The sequence below is a fragment of the Mastigoproctus giganteus genome, chromosome 6 (assembly GCF_048544385.1).
Source record: "Mastigoproctus giganteus isolate SK-2022 chromosome 6, ASM4854438v1, whole genome shotgun sequence".
Classification (NCBI taxonomy): domain Eukaryota; kingdom Metazoa; phylum Arthropoda; class Arachnida; order Uropygi; family Thelyphonidae; genus Mastigoproctus; species Mastigoproctus giganteus.
In genome coordinates, this window is record NC_143580.1 from 137431136 (window position 1) to 137451329 (window position 20194).

The following is a 20194-nucleotide window of genomic DNA, read 5'->3' on the forward strand; positions in this document are numbered from 1 at the left end:
GTAATACGAAAATTATTAATTAACCTTAATGAACGTAAAATGAACTTTACGCTTAATTAGATTTTAAATATTGTGCTTTATTTGTTTGATTTTCCATAGATACGGTGTGATGTTCCTTTTATGTTCATTTTTATGATTGTGTTAAAAATTGTTTTCCTCTAAAACAGTGAACTATAAATGTATAATGCAAGTGTTAATGTATGCTACGGTACAATACTTATAATGCCTTCCTTATTGCAGGCTTATGATATAATGAATGTAATATTTTACATCTCACAGAAGAGTTCTTTAAGTGTTCATTCTTAAAGAAATAAAAGTAATAAGTAAAAACCAGTCGTTAAGTAAAACCAGTATAAGAATAAAAATTATGGCTTCAAATTTTTGTATTATTATTCGTCCCAGGGTTTTTTTTTTTTCCTTCTTTACACTTTAATTAAGGGAGTTTTGTTCTAGGGTGGTTTTGTACGGACCCAGATGATATGGACTATATCATCTGGGCCTATACATAGATCAGGATTTTCATTTTTTTAATTGCTAAGCCTAGACGTGACTTTGAATTATTTGGTATTAGTAGAAACGACATGCCTTAGGACTGCCCTCATGCCTTTTCTTCTGGAGATAAAGCCGTAGTGGGTGAGCGGTGAGACTAAACAAAAGAACTAGAAGGCACAAACATTTTAACTAAGTAGTTTTATTTAACTTTTCATTCCATGCCACACTTTCACATTTGCCGTAATAATTCAATGAGTGCAGTGATACCTCATATTTTAATAATATATCATCATTTTTTTATGCAAATAGTACCATAAATCAGTGCGATTAGTAATACTTGTAAGACTTAATGTGGGAAAGTTTATTTTGGACAATCTGAAGGGCAAATGCAATTTCCACACTTGTCTCTGACATATCCATCCTTGCAGAAACATCCTTCGACACACAACAGTATGCAAGCTTCTGGCGGTGTGTTGTAGTTGTCACATGTCAAAGGGCAGGCTGTACCACACGTGGTGTAATATTCATTGGGATCCGGGCACTGACAAGCTAGGGAGAAAGAAACAATTCTTTAGGTTGTTATCAATTTTTCAAATTTTTTTTTTTATTATTTAAAAAAAAAAGCCAGCTTTTTTTTTTTTTTAATGTAAACCCCAAACACGAGAGGTATTAGAACCTATAGTACTGTGCATGGCTTGGAGGCTGAGAAGATATTTGTTGATATTAGGCTTTAACTTCTGTAGACTGTAATTTTCAGGAAATACGTACGAAGGAAGGTTGTTCCAGAAAATGGCAGTTGAATGAATAAACGAGGAAGATGAAAAGTTGGTTCTGTGAGTTTGAAGTTGGACAGTAAATGGCTGGTGGCGGCACGTGTTCGGACTGTTTTGAAAGAGAGAGCGGGAATTATAGAAGCCAATTCAGAAGAACACAATGCCCATGGAAGTATCTGTAGAAGAGGCATGCAGCAGAAACAGTACGTCTATGAGACAGTGAGTGGAGAGACTGTTAGAGAGAATCATTAATTAACCTAACTGCCCTCTTCTGAATGGAATCTAGAAGCCTGAGAGAGGTTTTGGGGGCACCACCCCAGATCTGGGAACAATATTCCATGGTAGGGCCGATTTGCGATTTGTACAGAGTGAGCAGCTGTTTGAAAGAAAAGTAACTCCGAGAGCGAAAGAGAAAGCCAAGTTTTTTAGATGTTTGTTTGTTTGTTATTTGGTTTTTAGGAGCATTAGCAACTAAGGCCATATTGCTCCGGGAATATGCGGTGGTCATTCCTTGACCTTTCCGCATCCTCCGTATTTGGTGGTGACGGGCTAGAACTCCGGTCTAATCAAGAAGCGTGTGCTTACGCACTGCTGCCCCTTCCCACCTGGCTACGGAGGCGCCTTTTTTAGATGCGGAGGAAGCAATATTTGTAATGTGTTTGTGCCAAGAGAGATTAGAAGTCAGGGTAATCCACAAAAGAGATATATCATCTTGCCTAGAAAGCATAGGAGCAGAAGAATCCTTTTTGCGAGATATAAGACAAGACTGAGTTTTAGAAGGATTGAAATCAACTGTTGTCTTTGTCCCACTGGAGAATTACCTATAGATCGGAATTTAAGGAATTGATTGCGGATATTCGAGAAGTTGAAGCTGATTGAGCAGGGCAAGGTTTCTCAAAATGTTAAGTGAAATGCAATGTGCTATCATCGGCAAAACTATGAATAGTATTTACGGTCAATCGAAGGAGGCCATTAATATACAATAGAAAAAGAGTGGGGGAAAGAACTGAATCTTGGGGGACACCAACATTGGTGTCCCCCAAGATTCAGTACAGAGTGAGCAGCATTAGCTCACTGAGGGTGATGGTAGATCGTTTTCAGAAGACTGAAAACGATCTACCATCACCCTCAGTGAGCGGTCAGAGAGAAAACTGGATAACAATCACAAAAACAGTTGGCAAACCATAAGATGGAAGCTTGTTTATAGGATCTTTATGCCAAACACAATCGAAAGCCTTTGAGATGTCAAGAGGAACTGGAAAACAGCTTGGAAAATAACGAGTCCTACTTCAAAGGTTGTGTGCTGGTGTTAAAAAAATTAAAAAGAAAATGCTAACTTTTTACATTTAGTTCTAATTTGCATGATAATTCGATAATATTGTGCTTCCCAAATTAATTTCATAATTGATTGCTAATTATAACAAAATACGTTAGAACGAACGATTTCAGCCAAATGATCTCTGAGGAATGCGCAGCTCATTCATATACCTAGCGGACTGTCAATCACAAAGCATTGGTTGGCTTCTTGGTATAGCAGTGTTTATGTAATTGTTGGTTTTAGGGGGATTAGCGACTGAGACCATATTGGTCCGTGTGTCTTATGTCGGTGCAAATATTATGGCCTATTTTCATGTTACGCTGGCGGAAATTGAAAGAGCCAGGTCCCTCCACACGAGATTGGCTAACTGCGGTCTTAGTTGAAGAGACATAAGACTTTAGAAGTTCTTCCAGTCATCGACAGGGTTCGAAATCGGACCTCTCCACTACAGGAGTGAAGAAATAATTATACTGTCACTACCTACATGTGATGCAATAAGTAAACGTTTTCCTTTCTCTTACTATCTCAATATCGTATAGCTGATCTGAGTTCATATAATCGAATTAAAGTAAGTCATCGGTAAATATTTCTTGCCGAAATTGTCATTAAAATGGTAACGAAACGACTACACTGGAAAATATGAATATTAATGTTGTTTCTAGAAAATGATATCAATAATAAATAAAATCCCATTTTTAAAATTTCTTTAGTTAGAAAATAACATTTTAAATTAAGCTACACAGTCATTTCTTCATTAGTGTCTCGTAACAGATAGTTACGAGAAATCTTTCGAAAAACAATTTCATCATGTGAAGTATTAACATATTATAATTAATTTAAATTGTAATAAACGAAATGGGTACTTCTGGCAGGGTGAACAACCAAATATGATAACGACACTCTGCTGGAGAAAGAAACATGGCGTAATAACCTATATATTACTCTAAACAAGCAACTACTGTACTTTGGAAGATGGGAAGGTATAAAGTTACTTGCCTGGTGATCCATTCTGCTGCTCGTGCTACCTTTTATGAATTTCTGTTGATGGAGAAAAAATATTACGTTTGTTGTGCTATTTTGTTTGTCCGTTGTTTTATTCTTAAGGATTTTTTTTTTTTTTTTTTTTTACAAGGAGTTGTGGTTTGTTAGAATGAATGAGTAGAATCAGGAGCGGCTGAAGTTTCGGGTAATGGACAAAAAAATGGAAACATTAAGATTTGTGGAAAGCGTTAGACTTATTCAGAACAGCGGCATCTATGTGCAACTGACAAAGGCATGAAACGTGTGAATGATACCCCAGCATGCTTAGCATCATATCTGTAAAGGAAATCCTGGCCTCACTGCTTGTAATCATTAGTACCATGTCGTCCTTTTTGGCAGGAGCTTCGTTCACAAAGACACTCCCTAAGGTTATAAGAGGAATAGTTTCCAAGATCATTTCTACGTGGAAATCTAAAGGGAATACATCGTCTGCAAAATGGCAACAGTGGGCGAAACCGCGTACTCCATAATCGGGACGTTCGAGCACTAGTGCGATGCTCAAAGCGAAATTAGCGAGAAACGGCTGCTCAGTTATACACGAATTTCAACGCAGGACGCCAGAGGACAGTTTTGTCAAAAATATTACGTCGAGAACTTCAAAAAGCTGTATATCACGGTTGAGTTGCAGTCATCACAAGTGACAATGCACGTCGTCGTGTCAAGTAGTGCAAAGAGCACAAGCAGTGGAAGAATGTGATATGGTCCGTCGAATTCTCCAAAACTTTGTTTTTTTGCAAATGGACGAGTGCACATGTGGCGCCAATGAAAGGAAACTTACAACTCTGGTTACTTCTTTCCTACTGTTAAGTGTAAGGTGTATTTAGTGTCAGACGGCACCAGGGGTTTCTCCCATCTCCGCGTAGCTTTCATTGTGGGTGAACCATTTCCAGCGCAGTGTTTTCCAGAGATTTAAAAGTATATGGATATTGTATGTGTGTAGTGTCATGTAACTTTGTTCATCTGGTCGTTTAGCCGCCGGGCCCAACTTGCCTCACCTTCGCCCCATGGAGGCAGACCAGGTACACCAGTATCAGTTATTTACTCTGGCAGGTCCTGCCACCTAATTTCCTCAGATTTCAGTGGATAGGACCTAAAAAAACAATAAATGAAATGTATATTATATATATATACACACACACACAACGTGCATACATACCATCATCAATCGTGGGGGTTGATAGGCAGGGACATGGGCGAAGGTATTTTGGATGTGTTTAAATTTAGGCGTGTGGGGGCTTCACTAGCGTGAAGATAGAGGCGGAGAGCTAACTGGGGGAGAAAGACAGAAGTATGGGGCAAATAGGGAAGACATCCAAGTTTCAGTGGGGCATGCTCATGCCTCAGAGTATAAATGAGGGTGGGGTACGAGAGAATCCTCCCCCCCGGGAAGTAGGGTTTAAAGGTGAAGGGGGCTAGGGTGCCCTCTTCAGGCTGCCTTAAGGCTTTGGGAGCTAGGCTGCGGTTTGTCTTCTATTCCTGTCCACTTGATTCAGGTTGGGACACTCATGGGGAAAGCTTCGTCCTTTTTGTTTTTCTTTTTCCCCTTTTCTTTATCCCTTTCCCCTTTATTTTCCGTTAATTTTCTTTTCTTCCACAGGAGTTGTCTCTGTCTTATGCGATTTGTTTATGATACTGTACTATCAGTCTCAATGTAGGGCAATTAACACCTTTCTCCTTGTGAAGAGATCCCGTGCGTATTGGGAAAAGCGCTCGGTACTCCTCTTCAGAGTCAATGAAGTGATGTTCAAGTCCTTTGGGGAGGTATTGGATTTTCGTGATGAGGGTGCATTGAGATCTTCGTATTGTGGGCAGTCGTAAAGCAGGTGGTTCCAGTTTTCGACCTCCTGCACGTGCAATTTGGGTCATCCGTGAGGCCGAACAGTTTCTGGTTAAAGTGTCCATGTCCTGTGAGTAACGAGGTCAGTTGCAAGCCATTAAAAATCAGCCGGTTGCCTTGGGTATATTTTGTTCAGTTTTGGAAACTTACGAGTGATCTCGCCTTTTGTCGTCTCTGTCCATATTTGCTGCCACTCCTGAAGGAGATAGGTCTGTAGTCGTGCTCTTTCCGTTTTTTGACTGCTTGCTGGGTTGATTGCCGACCGGGCTAGCCGAGTGGGTAAAGTACCTGCCCGGCAACCCAAAGGTCGCGGGTTCGATTCTCGCCTCGGGCTTGGATCAAAGTACTGCAAAAACCTTGGGAGGTGCAATATGGCCACAGAAGCCGATGCGCCAACAACTACCAAATAAAAAAAAAAAAAAAAAAAAAAAGCTGGGTTGATTGTGAAGTCCTCATGATTTGCGGCCACTCCCTTTTGAGTTTCCTACCGTTAGGGGGGTTTTGTAATGGTGTGGAGTATTTTGTCATGACATGGTTTGGGTGTACTCCCCTTTTATGGTTAATGTCAATCGCTATTTAAGAGTCCTGAGCGCTCATATTCATCCAGTGGTCAAGCATTTTTTCATGAAGGGATAGGTCTTTCAGGATGACAATGCTCTAATCCACAGAGCACAGGTGGTCACCGTCTGGTTTGAGAAGCATAAGACTGAACTTTTTCACATATCATGGCCATTGCAGTCATCAGATCTAAACTCGATAGAAAATCTATGCGAACTGCTGGAACGACGCCTCAAGCAGTGTTTTCCAGCTCAATCCACAAGCAGGAATTGATCTTGTTTCTTGTGGACGAATTGTGTCGTGTCCCTTCTGATGCCTTTCAGGCACTGAAAACTGCACGCCACGACGTATTCAACCTGCACTGGACTCAAATGGCTGTCCAGCACCGTATTAACGATTTTACTTAGTGTTTCCATTTTTTTTTTGTTAATTACTTGTATGTTGGCTTTCCGAAGTAGATTTCTTTTGAAATCTATTTTACATACTCGGTTTAGCAGCTGTAATAAATATGATGCTATCGTATTTTCGACATGCATTCAACCTAACTAGGTTGAATGCATGTCGACGGACGCCGTTCCGTGATTCTCCATTGTGACGATCTCGCAATCTTTAATTTGAACTTTACCTGTTCTATTCTCCCTATCCACAGTCCTTTTCCAGGACTCCCTCAACTGCACCTAGCACCCTTCCTGCTCCTTTTCGCCTGGGGAATGCTTATGCTAGACCATCCCCCGCTTTCTTCCCTGTCTTCCACTTTCCTATCTCTTCTCTGCTCGGCCCTCCCCACTCTCGCTCCTGCAGGAGTGTGGACGGCCCACCAGATGTTTTTTTACTTCCTGGTCCGGCTCCTCGTGCCAGTGGACGGATGCTGGGAGGGTCCTTACTGGTGATCGCGCCTTCCTGTAACGAGCAGGCCAGTCAAACAACACACTACTCACACTGACTGGCTTTACAATGTCAACAGAGTACTTAACGCGGATTTGTGGGGAACTGCATAGCAATAACACTGTCCACTATGCATTCAACCAATGTTATCGATTATTAGAATAAATTCCTACCTATTGTGGTAGGAGTTGAGTAGTTTTAATAAATTTCAAGAAGGTTCGGATAAATGATTGAAAGGAATGTACAAATGAGTAGGTTTTTGGGGTGGATCTGTAAAAGCTTTGTATCCTTTCATTATGTTCCCATCACTAAATTCCTTTTCAAATATTCAAATTAAAAAGTTTACTTACTTTGGGCTGTTTAAGCAAAAATATTACAGCATGCTGAGCTTCTGTGGTGAAAAAAAAATCTTTATCTCTAGGATAAAAGTGCATTGAAACATGCATTTTCTTTTTTAAATGCTTGTTTTGGTTAGTTTTGTATGTAAATTACTGAATAATGACTGACTTCGTCTAATTAAGAAGGTAATCTTTAATTAAGGAAACTGATTATTATACAGCATTTTAAAAATAATTTAGGAGAACTCATCAATTATTATAAATTTAGTCATAAAATTCAATAAAGGAATACCTTAACTGTAAATAATCCTGTCCGGTGCTCAAAATCGCACAAAATTCAAAAACAGAAGAATATTACCTATACACACAGTTTATTTATCACTGTTCACTACAATCAGGATTTCTATTCCAGTTACTCCACAGAACTGTTTCACTAATTGCGTTAACAGCAATATTCATACGTGGGTGGTATAAAATTATTATAATTAAGCTGTCATTAAGTGACTAATTAAAAAGTTTACGTGAAATTAAAACGTGACTACGCCACGTTTAATTTATGCCTTGAAGTAAATTTTGTTGAGGTCATTATCAAGAATTCAGAAAAGCTCCTATAAAATGTTTAATGCTTTGTAACAACACAGGAGATCTGTTTAATAAAATAAAAAATGGTATTCGTTTGGAGTCCTTTTGTTGATCGGCTACAGAAATTCTCCTAGAGGTTTGAGGAACTACCAGTTATTTTTTAACGAAATAAGGTTAGTTTATTTACGATTGTAAATGGGAAGACAACTACTTTCCTTGACTATACCACAGACATAACAAAGAACCGGCCGATGGAAGAAAGACTACTCACCACCCACCCACCTACGTACAAAAGGTTTGGCAGCAGAGATGTTAGCCCTTTGGAAAAGGGGCAATAACAAAAATTCCTACAGGATGTAGGCAAAACCTTTCCGAAATCCCCAACCTGGCTATACCTAGGCCTGAGGACCACATACCTGTTAACCAGCCACGATGAAATTAGCATTAGAAGAGGCACATGATGCAAGAAAGCAAGCTTATGCAGCATCAGCCAAAAAAAAAACTCATTTCACCCTCCGTTCGTTCCAAATACCTGTCCAGCCCAGCCTTAATTTATTTAGGCTGTCAACTTCCACCACAAGGGATGGAAGTCTGTTCCACCAACCAACAACCCGCTGGCTAAAGGCAAACTTCCGCACATCTATCCTACATCTGTCTTTCCTCAATTTGAATTTATGCCCTCTCAGGTGATTATTCTGAGCAAGAGGAAGAATCCCGCCAACCGGGCTAGCCAGGTGGGTAAAGTGCCTGCCTGGCAACCCAAAGGTCGCGGGTTCGAATTCCACCTCGGGCTTGGATCAAAGTAAAATGCAAAAACTTTGGGAGGTGCATTATGGCCACAGAAGCCGATGCGCCAACAACTAACAAAAAAAAAAAAAACTAACACTTTTCCCAAGTTTACGAAATTTATGTTAGCACGCTGTTCAAACTGCGACATTCCGCAAGCTATGACACACGAGTGAAGTAGTCGAGCCAATTTCCGCTTGGTATGATTTTGTGCACCAAGGTCGACGTCACCGCCTCAGGAAATCTTTCGGCCGTAGCACAAACCATTCTGCGCAACGTGCGATTCCGGGAAGCTTTTTAATGTACTACTTATTTTATTTATTCTTCTTGATGCAAGCGAAAAGAAGTTGGGTGTGGGGAGGAGGCGATCTTTGTGCCTTCACACTTTTATTTGCAGTATTTAAAATACTGATATTTACTAAATACTGGAATTAATAATATTTAATGAATTTTAATGTCCTCATGACTCAAAGTTATTATCGAAGTTTATATCTAAAGGTCTTGCATGCATAAAACATCACCCAACCGCTCTCCCCCCAAAGGGCTACTATAATTTAATTTGTATTTTGGACGAAACTTCATCCAGATTTGAAATATTTTATTTTTGCGTTATAGGTTTAATTTTTAATTATTTACAAATGATTGTTATGCTGAGCATTCATTTCGTTAAATTATGCATCGCGATAAATAATTTCGGGAGTTTTCTCTAAATTGTTATAATGCAGAACGAAATAACTGTTCGAATGGAACCAAACCCAAAATTTTCAGTGCTCGGGGCTAGATTGGGAAAATACCTAACACAACTTCCTGTGCATTGGGATGGTTGTCAAAGTGTTACTTAGCCAGCAACCCCTACCCCATGATGATTTGCGCTCGAAACTTTTACTTATTTAGAGATACTGTAAATATGCATATTTTTCAGTACCTCCAATTTTTTTTTTTTTTTTTTTTTTTTTTTTTTAGCTACAAACTCGGATCCACCCCTTGTATACTGTTGTCTTTGAAACAACTGCTGTTGCTGATACAAATACCTGCCCGCTTAGTTGCTGTTGTTCAATGTTTAGCACCGATAAGATTGCGTTTCTTTCCACTATTATCATCGTAAATATACGATGATAATAGCGGAAAGAAACGCAATCTTCTGGCAGGGCATGGGCATGCCCTACTAACACCAAATTGAGGCCTCCTACTCTATTGGCCTCATCCTTCCTCCTTTAACAGGCGCCTCCGTAGCCAGGTGGGAAGGAGCAGCATTGCGTAGCACACGCTTCTTGATTAGACCGGGGTTCGAGCCCGTCACCACCAAATACGGAGGATGCGGAAAGGTCAGGGAATGACCACCGCATATCCCGGAGCAATATGACCTTAGTTGCTAATGCTCCTAAAAACCAAATAAACAACAACCTCCTTTATCCCCCCAGTCTTTAGTCTCCCCCTCTATCTTTACACAAGCGAATGTCTCCCCCCCACACACACACACAAATTTAATGAATCCAAATTAAGTTACGCCCATATTTCGGTCTTTCCTTATTCAAGCGACATCACCCTACGCAATCGAGAGATATCACATATCTCTACATATTTGTGTAAATTTTTTATTATTATTATTTATTTTTATTAGGTCCTAGCCACTGAAATCTCAGGAAATTAGGTGGTAGGACCTGCCAGAGTAAAATAAATACTATTGGGTACCTAGTCTGCCTCCACGGGACGTAAGTGGGGCAACGTTGGGCCTCAGCAGAGGTCCAGCGGCTAAATGGCCAGAGGAACAACGGCACAAAACACCACACTTCCATAATCCATACACTTTTAAATCTTTGCCATCCCAGTGAACTGGTACAAGTCAAAGTGTATAAGTAAGTTACTGGCGGCAACCAGGGTTTGCCCTATATCCAGCGTGTGTTAGGCATAGCGCCAAGTTGCCGGCTAAAAAAAAAAAGTTCAACTAGAGAGAGAGAGAGAGAGAGAGAGAGAGAGAGAGAGAGAGAAAATTGAGCTAAATGTGTGTAATATGTGGTTTGCGTTGTGTGTAAGCCGGCACATGGCTTTTAGCAGCAAGGAATTGAGGACAAATTTTCGTCTGAACCCCTCGCTCCCGTCCCTTGCCGCGAGGAGCCAGCCAGGATCTACTAAATAGCTTAGGAGGATGCAGAAAACTGGGTCCTCAAGAAAATAAAGAAAAGATTACTACTGGTAAGAAGTGAACTCTGGTTAAAAAAGATTAGCCAGAGAAAAAGATTACCAACTATATATAAGAGATTATTAATTAAAATTTTCTGTGACTCAAGGATAAACAAGGCTTTAGGTCACAACTTAATCAAATAAAATGTGTTAACAGCAAGTTAACGAATTAAGGTTAGTTAAAAATTACAATAAAACCAGTACTATCGAAAATAAACTAGAACAAACTGTGTTAGCATAATTTAGAAGAGTTTCTCAATTCAAAGATGTTTAACAAAATTTATACACACAACAAGTGTAATAGAATGTGCAAAACTTTTCCAAAGAAGAAATGTAGTGCTAAAAACCAAAAATTAAAATTAGAAATTATTTAATCAAGACTTGGTGCTGCCACCCGTTAGCGCCAAGAAAAGAAATTAATCAGGAACACCCAGGACATGCCTACGTCTCTTGAAAATAGCATTTGCAAAATTAGTTAATTCATTAAACATATCTGAAGATTCCACCAATAAAAGAAATGCGGAGATGGGGGGGAAACCCCTGGTGCCATTAGACACTGAAAACACAGGAAGTAAATATCTCTGCAGAACGCAGAGATATTTACTTCCTTATTATTTCTTCCTGCCTCTAAACATTTCCCCCTATCCTAGATGCAATCTGATGAAGCGTCTTCTCAAGGCACTGTACTGTTCTTAATAAATTGCCCACTAAGTGGGTACTTGAATGAATAGAAATTACTTACTTTGTTGAGCCCAGCCGAAAGCAAAGAGTGAGGCCACGGCGACACATATGAAAGCGGCGTTCATGGCTTGACCAGGATTTGGCTAAAATAAAAAGAAAAGTATAAAAATTGTTTTTTAAAATGGTGAAAGCTGAGATTGACCAAACTGAGAAATGCTTTTATATAGCTCTTTTGCCTCTTATTTTTAACTGGAAATTACGATCACTACTTCGCATTACTGTATTTACATTTGTGTTCGTTCATTGTGTTGGCAGTTGGTGCATTAAGGAAGGGCCTTCCTTGCTTCTCTGAGGAATTTTAATGAGAACTGGAAACAGTGCTGTCATTGCAATATAGGAGAAAAGGTTATTGTGGTAAACAACAACAACTGTTTGCCTTTTCAATGCGTTGGAGTAAGTTTTTCTGTTAGAATTCTGCTTCTGTATGTTCTATCGTGTCTCGTATGGTCGGTCAGGAGAAAGCAGGTGCACATGCAAAAATTAATTTGAATCGTGATGAACAGATAAAAGCAGCAGTTATGTACAAATTTCCGAATGGGGTGAGCACGATTGTTACAGACGTTCCGTTAGTTTTATGCTGTGCTACAGACAACGAAATAGCCAGTAGACAACATCTGGATGACTTTTACCCGGGGTCGAATAATTGGGAAGGTCGAAGTGCGAGGAGTGTGGCTGCAGAGTTTGGCTTCGCCCACAGCATCGTTTCACCTGCGTGGTCGGCTTTCAGAAAGACAGGTACAGCTGTTCGAAGGATCAGTGGTTATCGTCCACGAAAAACAACCAATGATGACCGCTGTATACTCGTACAGGCCAAAAGGACAGACACCAGAATCTATTGCAAACCAGCTGCACAGGACGTAGGATATCGCAGTTTACTGCGGCCAGGCAACTCCACAAAGGTGGACTGTTTGCCCTGAGGTCAGTACGCTCTGTCTCTTTTAACACCTGCCGATCGGAGATACCGTTTACAGTGATGCATCGAACACAAGGACTGAACAGCAGCGCAATGGGGTAAAGTACTCTATACTGATGAGAGTAGATTCAGTCTCAGTAGCAATTGTGAACGTCAGCTAATCTGGCGAGAGGTTGGCACCCGGTATCACCCCGCAAGCATCACTGAAAGGGATCGATATGGCAGTCGCGGCATTCTCGTCAGGGGAAGCGTTATCTTGGATGGATGTATACAACTCCAGATACTGGAAGGCGGTACTATAACCGTTGCACGCTACTTTACTGAGGTAATCCTTCCCCATGTGGGTCTGTTCCGAGGTGCCATTGACCCCGAGTTCGTGTTTATGGATGATCACGCCACTCTCCATCGCACTGCAGCTGTTGATATGCTTTTGGAAAGTGAGGACATTGTTCGTATGGATTGGCCTACCCGTTTCGCCGATTTAAATCCAATCGGACGCATATGGGACGCTCTGGGAGACGCCTAGCTGCACGTCCACACCCACCAGAAAATGTTCACTAGCTGGAGATGGCGCTGACAGAGGAATGGACGATGTTACCGCAAGAACTTATCAACAACATTGTTCTAAGTATGAACAGGCGGTGCACGCCTGCATCGAGATTAGGCATGGCCATATCACCTACTGAGGACCACCTCTTCCCTTTGTTCCATCTTTGGCAGTGATGCATCTGCATCATGGCAGCCAGTGTTATGTTGCCATTTTTGAATAAAGTCCCTCTGTACCGTTTTGTTTCCGCCATCATTTCTGTACCTCACGAGGTTCCTTTGGTATGCTTTTCCCATATCCAGGCCACTCCTATGAGAAGCTACAGGTGAAAGCCTGACTGGTCCTTAAGTTTTGCACACCACTGTAGCAGCGAGCGGATCTTGATCAGACGGAAGGAAGTTCTCAGTTATGGTCAGGGTTTCCTTTACTGAACAATGTGAGAAAATTAGCTGTAGGGTGGCCTCGCCTTGTGAGGGAGGAACATGAATAAGATCAGTGCCCATTTTCGACATGTTCAATGACAGTGTATCTAGGAGCTTCTTTGTGGCTGGCAGTGGAAGGTTAGTCTTCGAGGATGATGAGCTTTTGCCGATGATTGATTGTAGATGACAGCCATGCTGTCAGATTAAGGACACAATCCGCAGAAACTGGTGGAAGGAAATAAACGGCGCACATACAGAGATCGATAAACCAGCAATTCGGTAGATTCTATGTCACCTCCTGGATAAGTGAATGCCTTAATTAGGGGAAATGAACTCCTTTGAAATATTGCTATGCCGCCACCTCGTCTCCCAATTCTATTAGCAGCCAGCGTGTGATAGCCAAGATTTGCGATTTGAGAATTCTGCTTCTGTATGTTCTATCGTGTCTCGTATGGTCGGTCAGGAGAAAGCAGGTGCACATGCAAAAATTAATTTGAATCGTGATGAACAGATAAAAGCAGCAGTTATGTACAAATTTCCGAATGGGGTGAGCACGATTGTTACAGACGTTCCGTTAGTTTTATGCTGTGCTACAGACAACGAAATAGCCAGTAGACAACATCTGGATGACTTTTACCCGGGGTCGAATAATTGGGAAGGTCGAAGTGCGAGGAGTGTGGCTGCAGAGTTTGGCTTCGCCCACAGCATCGTTTCACCTGCGTGGTCGGCTTTCAGAAAGACAGGTACAGCTGTTCGAAGGATCAGTGGTTATCGTCCACGAAAAACAACCAATGATGACCGCTGTATACTCGTACAGGCCAAAAGGACAGACACCAGAATCTATTGCAAACCAGCTGCACAGGACGTAGGATATCGCAGTTTACTGCGGCCAGGCAACTCCACAAAGGTGGACTGTTTGCCCTGAGGTCAGTACGCTCTGTCTCTTTTAACACCTGCCGATCGGAGATACCGTTTACAGTGATGCATCGAACACAAGGACTGAACAGCAGCGCAATGGGGTAAAGTACTCTATACTGATGAGAGTAGATTCAGTCTCAGTAGCAATTGTGAACGTCAGCTAATCTGGCGAGAGGTTGGCACCCGGTATCACCCCGCAAGCATCACTGAAAGGGATCGATATGGCAGTCGCGGCATTCTCGTCAGGGGAAGCGTTATCTTGGATGGATGTATACAACTCCAGATACTGGAAGGCGGTACTATAACCGTTGCACGCTACTTTACTGAGGTAATCCTTCCCCATGTGGGTCTGTTCCGAGGTGCCATTGACCCCGAGTTCGTGTTTATGGATGATCACGCCACTCTCCATCGCACTGCAGCTGTTGATATGCTTTTGGAAAGTGAGGACATTGTTCGTATGGATTGGCCTACCCGTTTCGCCGATTTAAATCCAATCGGACGCATATGGGACGCTCTGGGAGACGCCTAGCTGCACGTCCACACCCACCAGAAAATGTTCACTAGCTGGAGATGGCGCTGACAGAGGAATGGACGATGTTACCGCAAGAACTTATCAACAACATTGTTCTAAGTATGAACAGGCGGTGCACGCCTGCATCGAGATTAGGCATGGCCATATCACCTACTGAGGACCACCTCTTCCCTTTGTTCCATCTTTGGCAGTGATGCATCTGCATCATGGCAGCCAGTGTTATGTTGCCATTTTTGAATAAAGTCCCTCTGTACCGTTTTGTTTCCGCCATCATTTCTGTACCTCACGAGGTTCCTTTGGTATGCTTTTCCCATATCCAGGCCACTCCTATGAGAAGCTACAGGTGAAAGCCTGACTGGTCCTTAAGTTTTGCACACCACTGTAGCAGCGAGCGGATCTTGATCAGACGGAAGGAAGTTCTCAGTTATGGTCAGGGTTTCCTTTACTGAACAATGTGAGAAAATTAGCTGTAGGGTGGCCTCGCCTTGTGAGGGAGGAACATGAATAAGATCAGTGCCCATTTTCGACATGTTCAATGACAGTGTATCTAGGAGCTTCTTTGTGGCTGGCAGTGGAAGGTTAGTCTTCGAGGATGATGAGCTTTTGCCGATGATTGATTGTAGATGACAGCCATGCTGTCAGATTAAGGACACAATCCGCAGAAACTGGTGGAAGGAAATAAACGGCGCACATACAGAGATCGATAAACCAGCAATTCGGTAGATTCTATGTCACCTCCTGGATAAGTGAATGCCTTAATTAGGGGAAATGAACTCCTTTGAAATATTGCTATGCCGCCACCTCGTCTCCCAATTCTATTAGCAGCCAGCGTGTGATAGCCAAGATTTGAGGGTAAGGTAGCAATTTCCTTTTCATCTCTGAGCCAGGTTTCAATCAGAATGACGAAGTCGTACAGTGCATCCGAAGGCATCTTTCTTAGAGGAAATTCATAGTAAGAACACCCTTCAGCCAGATCTCGTGAAAGGCCCACAGAGGTTGTCGGCAGGGCTCTCCCCTGGGGCCACCTTCTGTGGAATATTGTCCTAGATGAATTCCTAAACTGCGATCTTCAAAACGTACATTCACAGGCATATGCGGATGATTTGGTATTCACCATCGCAGCGGACTCTCGACAACAACTAGAAGCAATGGCCAACAGAGCCCTCACTACCCTGCAGGAATGGGCAAACCGTAACTTTCTTCACATCTCATCAACAAAAACTAGCTCCTTTCTGCTCAAAGGGAACCTAAATATTAGGAGGCCCCCACAAATAAAAATACGGGGAACAATCTGCCTCACAGAGCAAATGAAGCACCCAGGGATATTCCTGGACAGGAACCTGACATTCACTCTCCACTTAAAATACATCGAAACGAAGATCCGAAGTTGCATGGCCAATGTCAATAGAATCACCTGAAGAGACTGGGGCTTTAAACGCCGCACACTATCCTTGCGCTATAAGGCTACCTTTTTGCCAATCATCAGCTATGCCTTCAGCATATGGCACCACAAAGAAATAATGGCGACGAATAGAAAGAAACTTGACACGATACAGCGCTCCATTCTGCTGACTATATCTGGGGGTACTGTACGGTCAGCACCCACGCCCTACAAGTGCTGGCCGTTGCCCTCCCCATTGAATTGGAGATTGTTCGGACAGGCCTGATGTATATCATGAATGTTTGCAACAATTATGTCGCTTTCTCAAACGTTCATTCGAACGCTCCTCCTAATCTCCCCAAAACAACTTTCCACGTCTATATCTAAAAGTTCTGGATGAATTTCAGAAATATCATCAGCCCTAGGTTCAGAATGTATCTGCAGGTCTTTAATACCTTCCCTGATCTCTTCGATCTGATTTACTTGATCCATTACATCAAGCTGACTGACTGGGATTAATTTCCCCCCGTGAACTCGCTCATTTCTGTCATAGTGCTAGTACCAGCTTCCGCAACTTGGAGGATTTGCAACCCCCCCCCAGCAGTTGTCACACCCGCCTTAACACTTTTACCCTTCAATAATTTACTTTCAGAAATTCCCTTACTGCTATCAGCGTTTAACCTGGAAACTCTGGAAGGTAAGGGGGAAAAAGCCGCCGACTCCTCTTTCGCTCCTTCTACACTTTCGTTCTATCCATTTAATCAGTTGAAAAAAAAAAAAAAAACACTTGAATATGGAACCTTGTCATTATCATTTAACTGTTTTGTTTTGCGCTTTCGTTTTTCTTTTCTACTCTGATAAAGAAAAATACTGTCATCTCAAAGATATCACGTATAAGTAACACCGATAATCCGGGTTCTAAATATTGCTAATCCAAATTTTCACAACAGTGTATATTCAATACCAAAATTAACTTCTTTCTTTGGAGAGACTACTTATCTTCAGACTATTAGTTCACCTTATTACCTGGAATCAATATTCAACTTCACAACGCTTTCAGAACGTACTATTCAAAATGGCAGCTATAACAACGTGCAGAACAAGAATCACAGAACCTATCAGGGTGTATCCTAAATTTATTGAAGATCCGAAGACAATTGGCCGGAATCGTATCCCTCAGGGGAAAAATTGCTTGACAGCGTAAGACTCAGAGAGAGACAGGGGTCGGGTGCTCCCCTCTTGTCCTCTTCGAGCCAGAGATTAATGTGGATACCGATGGAGCATCAATTAGCTCCGTTATAAGCCGTGCAAGAGTGAGGACATTTTTTGTCATGGTGATATATCTCCAGGTAGTGTCCATATTTGCTTGTAGAATCGACCTGGAGATAGGTGGTGGCCTACCACCCTGTTCATCCATCTAAGCAACGAGTACGCTAAACAGATACTTGTTAAGGTATGAGGCAGGGGCAGATGACCAAATTTCTGATGCCTAGAGAGGGATCGGAGTAATACACCTCAGGATGTGCCGAACAAGTAGCGCTGGCTGATGCACACTAACGAGCTCTTGACGCACTGTCCAAAGAGCCGCGTAAGTCTTCTTAATATCAGGAGCATAAAAGGACACAGTCTGCAACAACTCGCGCACGCGATATCATCAGAAAGTACCAGATTAATGACCTGGTATAGAAAAAGTAGCGAAAAGCATCCATTACGACCACCTCGTATTTAGTGGGGGAGGGGAACCCAAGAGGTGTCTGCTGTTCCATAAAGACCACTGATTTTTTTTTTCCCTGGCCTTTCAAGATAGGTAAAAAAACCCCACCTATACCTAACTTTGATCTTTAGTTAATCTATTGATAAAATGTGAATGCAATTTCTTTTAGTTAAAATACACTGAAAACCAAAAAATAAGTTCGCCATAAACCACACAACAATTTGTATGGGAAAAAAATTCATAATTAAATGTAGTTGTAATGCAGTTGTTAGTTTTAGACAGTCTCATGTTTCGCGTATGAAGGTGGTGTCGCTTGTGAATAGATAAAGATATACAGAGAGAAAAAGAGTTAAAAGTATATGGCAGAGACTAATAAATATTATACAGTTGAAGCTACATTGAACGGATCAGTTTAGAGAATATAAAACTGAACAGTTTTATGAAGTGATCTTTAAAGTTAACCTTAGCAATTAACTGATAAGAAGGTAACTATATTTACTTTTCCTTTATATTAATTTCCCAGAAATAAAAAAAAAATTAAATTTAAGGAAAAAATCGAACGTTCCTAAAATGTATCATACTCTACATTAACTCATTTGTTTAACATGAGTTCAGTAAGGCTTCTGACACAGTTCTTCCTATAAGACTTATGTAAATCAGGATGAATGGAAAGATCTTTCGCCGGACGAAGAGCTGGCCAAAAAGACAAAAATGGATATACCTCAAGGTGGACTTGTGCAGCAAATGAAATTCCACAGGATCAGTATTTAGGCCACTTATGTTTCTCATCTTCCATAATGACGTAGATGAGGGAATCCAAAGTTATCTGATGATTTCAAGGCAGGAATAATAGTTAGCCCTCAGAACCAAGCCAATTTGCTTCTTCAAAATGATTTCAATTGGTTGCACAAATGGTGTGAAAGACTGAAAATGAGGTTTAATGCTTCCGTGTATGCTTATCCACTTAGAGAACAGAAATCCAAGAGCTACTTATAAGCTAGGGGAGTGGAGTTAAAAGTAGATTAGTACGAAAAAGACTTATTCAGTCAGGAATGAGACTTTCTGTGAGTGTATAAGACCATCACAAGTAGGGAAAAGGACGTCATTGTCCCATTTAGTATAAGACAATGGTGAGACTGTTTTTAGAATATTGTGTTCAAGTGTGGAGACCCACTTGAAGACACACATAGCATCCATAAAGGGTTCGGTTTTGGCGCACTATGGCCACAGATGCCGATGCGCCTAATAAATTCCTAAACAAACAAACCATAAAGGGTTCGGAGAAAAGCGCCCAGCTTTTGTACAATTCGATTGGTCCTACAGGTACACAATAACGTTTTCGCATACTTGCATATAGTGGAAGGAGGATATTAATTTTTAGCTTCGTTGTGTGAAGGGACGGTTAGCAACGATAGCAGCTACTTTCAGATGTATAAAAATTACAACTCGGCAAACACAAATGCAGAAATCAACTTAAAACGAAACTGCGTATCTCTAATAAGTGCAATCCGAAATCAACATCAATTTAGTTGTTCAGAGTAATTTTAATTCAAACAGTTCGATAAAGTTAGTTACTATTTTGTGAAAAATAAAGTTATTCAGGGGTTCAGTATTTCACCAAGAATTTTTTTCAAGTAGAGTAATCAACAAATTATAAATCTGAAAAACAATACTTACCTACACAAGAGCAGATACAATTCAAGAGGAACTTGAGTGAAGCTGAAGTAAGTTTTGTTGCACGTACGTCAACGTAATAAGGTATTTTTATACTGTTTGATTTTATCTAATTGTCCAATGGAGTGTTAAATCCCTCGTGGGCATCATGCGGTGTCAGAATCGCGCAGTGAATATATTTCAGCTCTATCGCTTGAATAATTCTTGCGAAATACTAATGTGCCATTGCATACATTTCCAGACAATCAAACAGATCACGTGAGATTTATATTTCACAATCTGCTACAATTTGAATAAAGTGACCACACAACTATCAAGGCAAAAACCTCTTTCCTTTTGCAGTTAATATTTAAAATAGCATGTCTTACGGAATAGTTTAGTGGTTTCGTCATTTTTTTTTGGAGAGCGTAGAGTTCGATTCCCTTTTGTGAATTTTATGAAATCTTCAGTCGACGCTGTTGTTAACCAGTCTCAGGTGAAATTATTACCTGGGGTTGCAGTTATCAGCCTGTATAATATGCGAACAGGCACGTTTACAGGCACAGCGGCGCCTCCGTAGCC

General features: G+C 41.2%; 1 protein-coding gene across 1 annotated transcript; it reads right to left on the minus strand.

The window, feature by feature from the left end:
• Nucleotides 1-853: 853 nt before the first annotated feature.
• LOC150084607 (venom peptide SjAPI-2-like) lies at nt 854-19749 on the minus strand. The gene is made up of 3 exons (XM_090376304.1): nt 19637-19749; nt 11534-11615; nt 854-1041 (listed from the first exon to the last, which is right to left on the minus strand). Exons 2-3 carry the CDS (start codon nt 11595-11597, stop codon nt 854-856), a joined length of 252 nt encoding a protein of 83 aa, XP_090232430.1. The 5' UTR covers nt 11598-11615; nt 19637-19749.
• Between the last annotated feature and the right edge of the window lie 445 nt (nt 19750-20194).

Bases quoted from the DNA above. Each gene is read 5' to 3' on its own strand.
- LOC150084607 (XM_090376304.1), bottom strand. From the start codon at position 11,597: ATGAACGCCGCTTTCATATGTGTCGCCGTGGCCTCACTCTTTGCTTTC. The intron at 1,042-11,533 runs GTAAGTAATTTC...CTTTCTCCCTAG, and splicing joins TTTCGGCTGGGCTCAACAAA to CTTGTCAGTGCCCGGATCCC.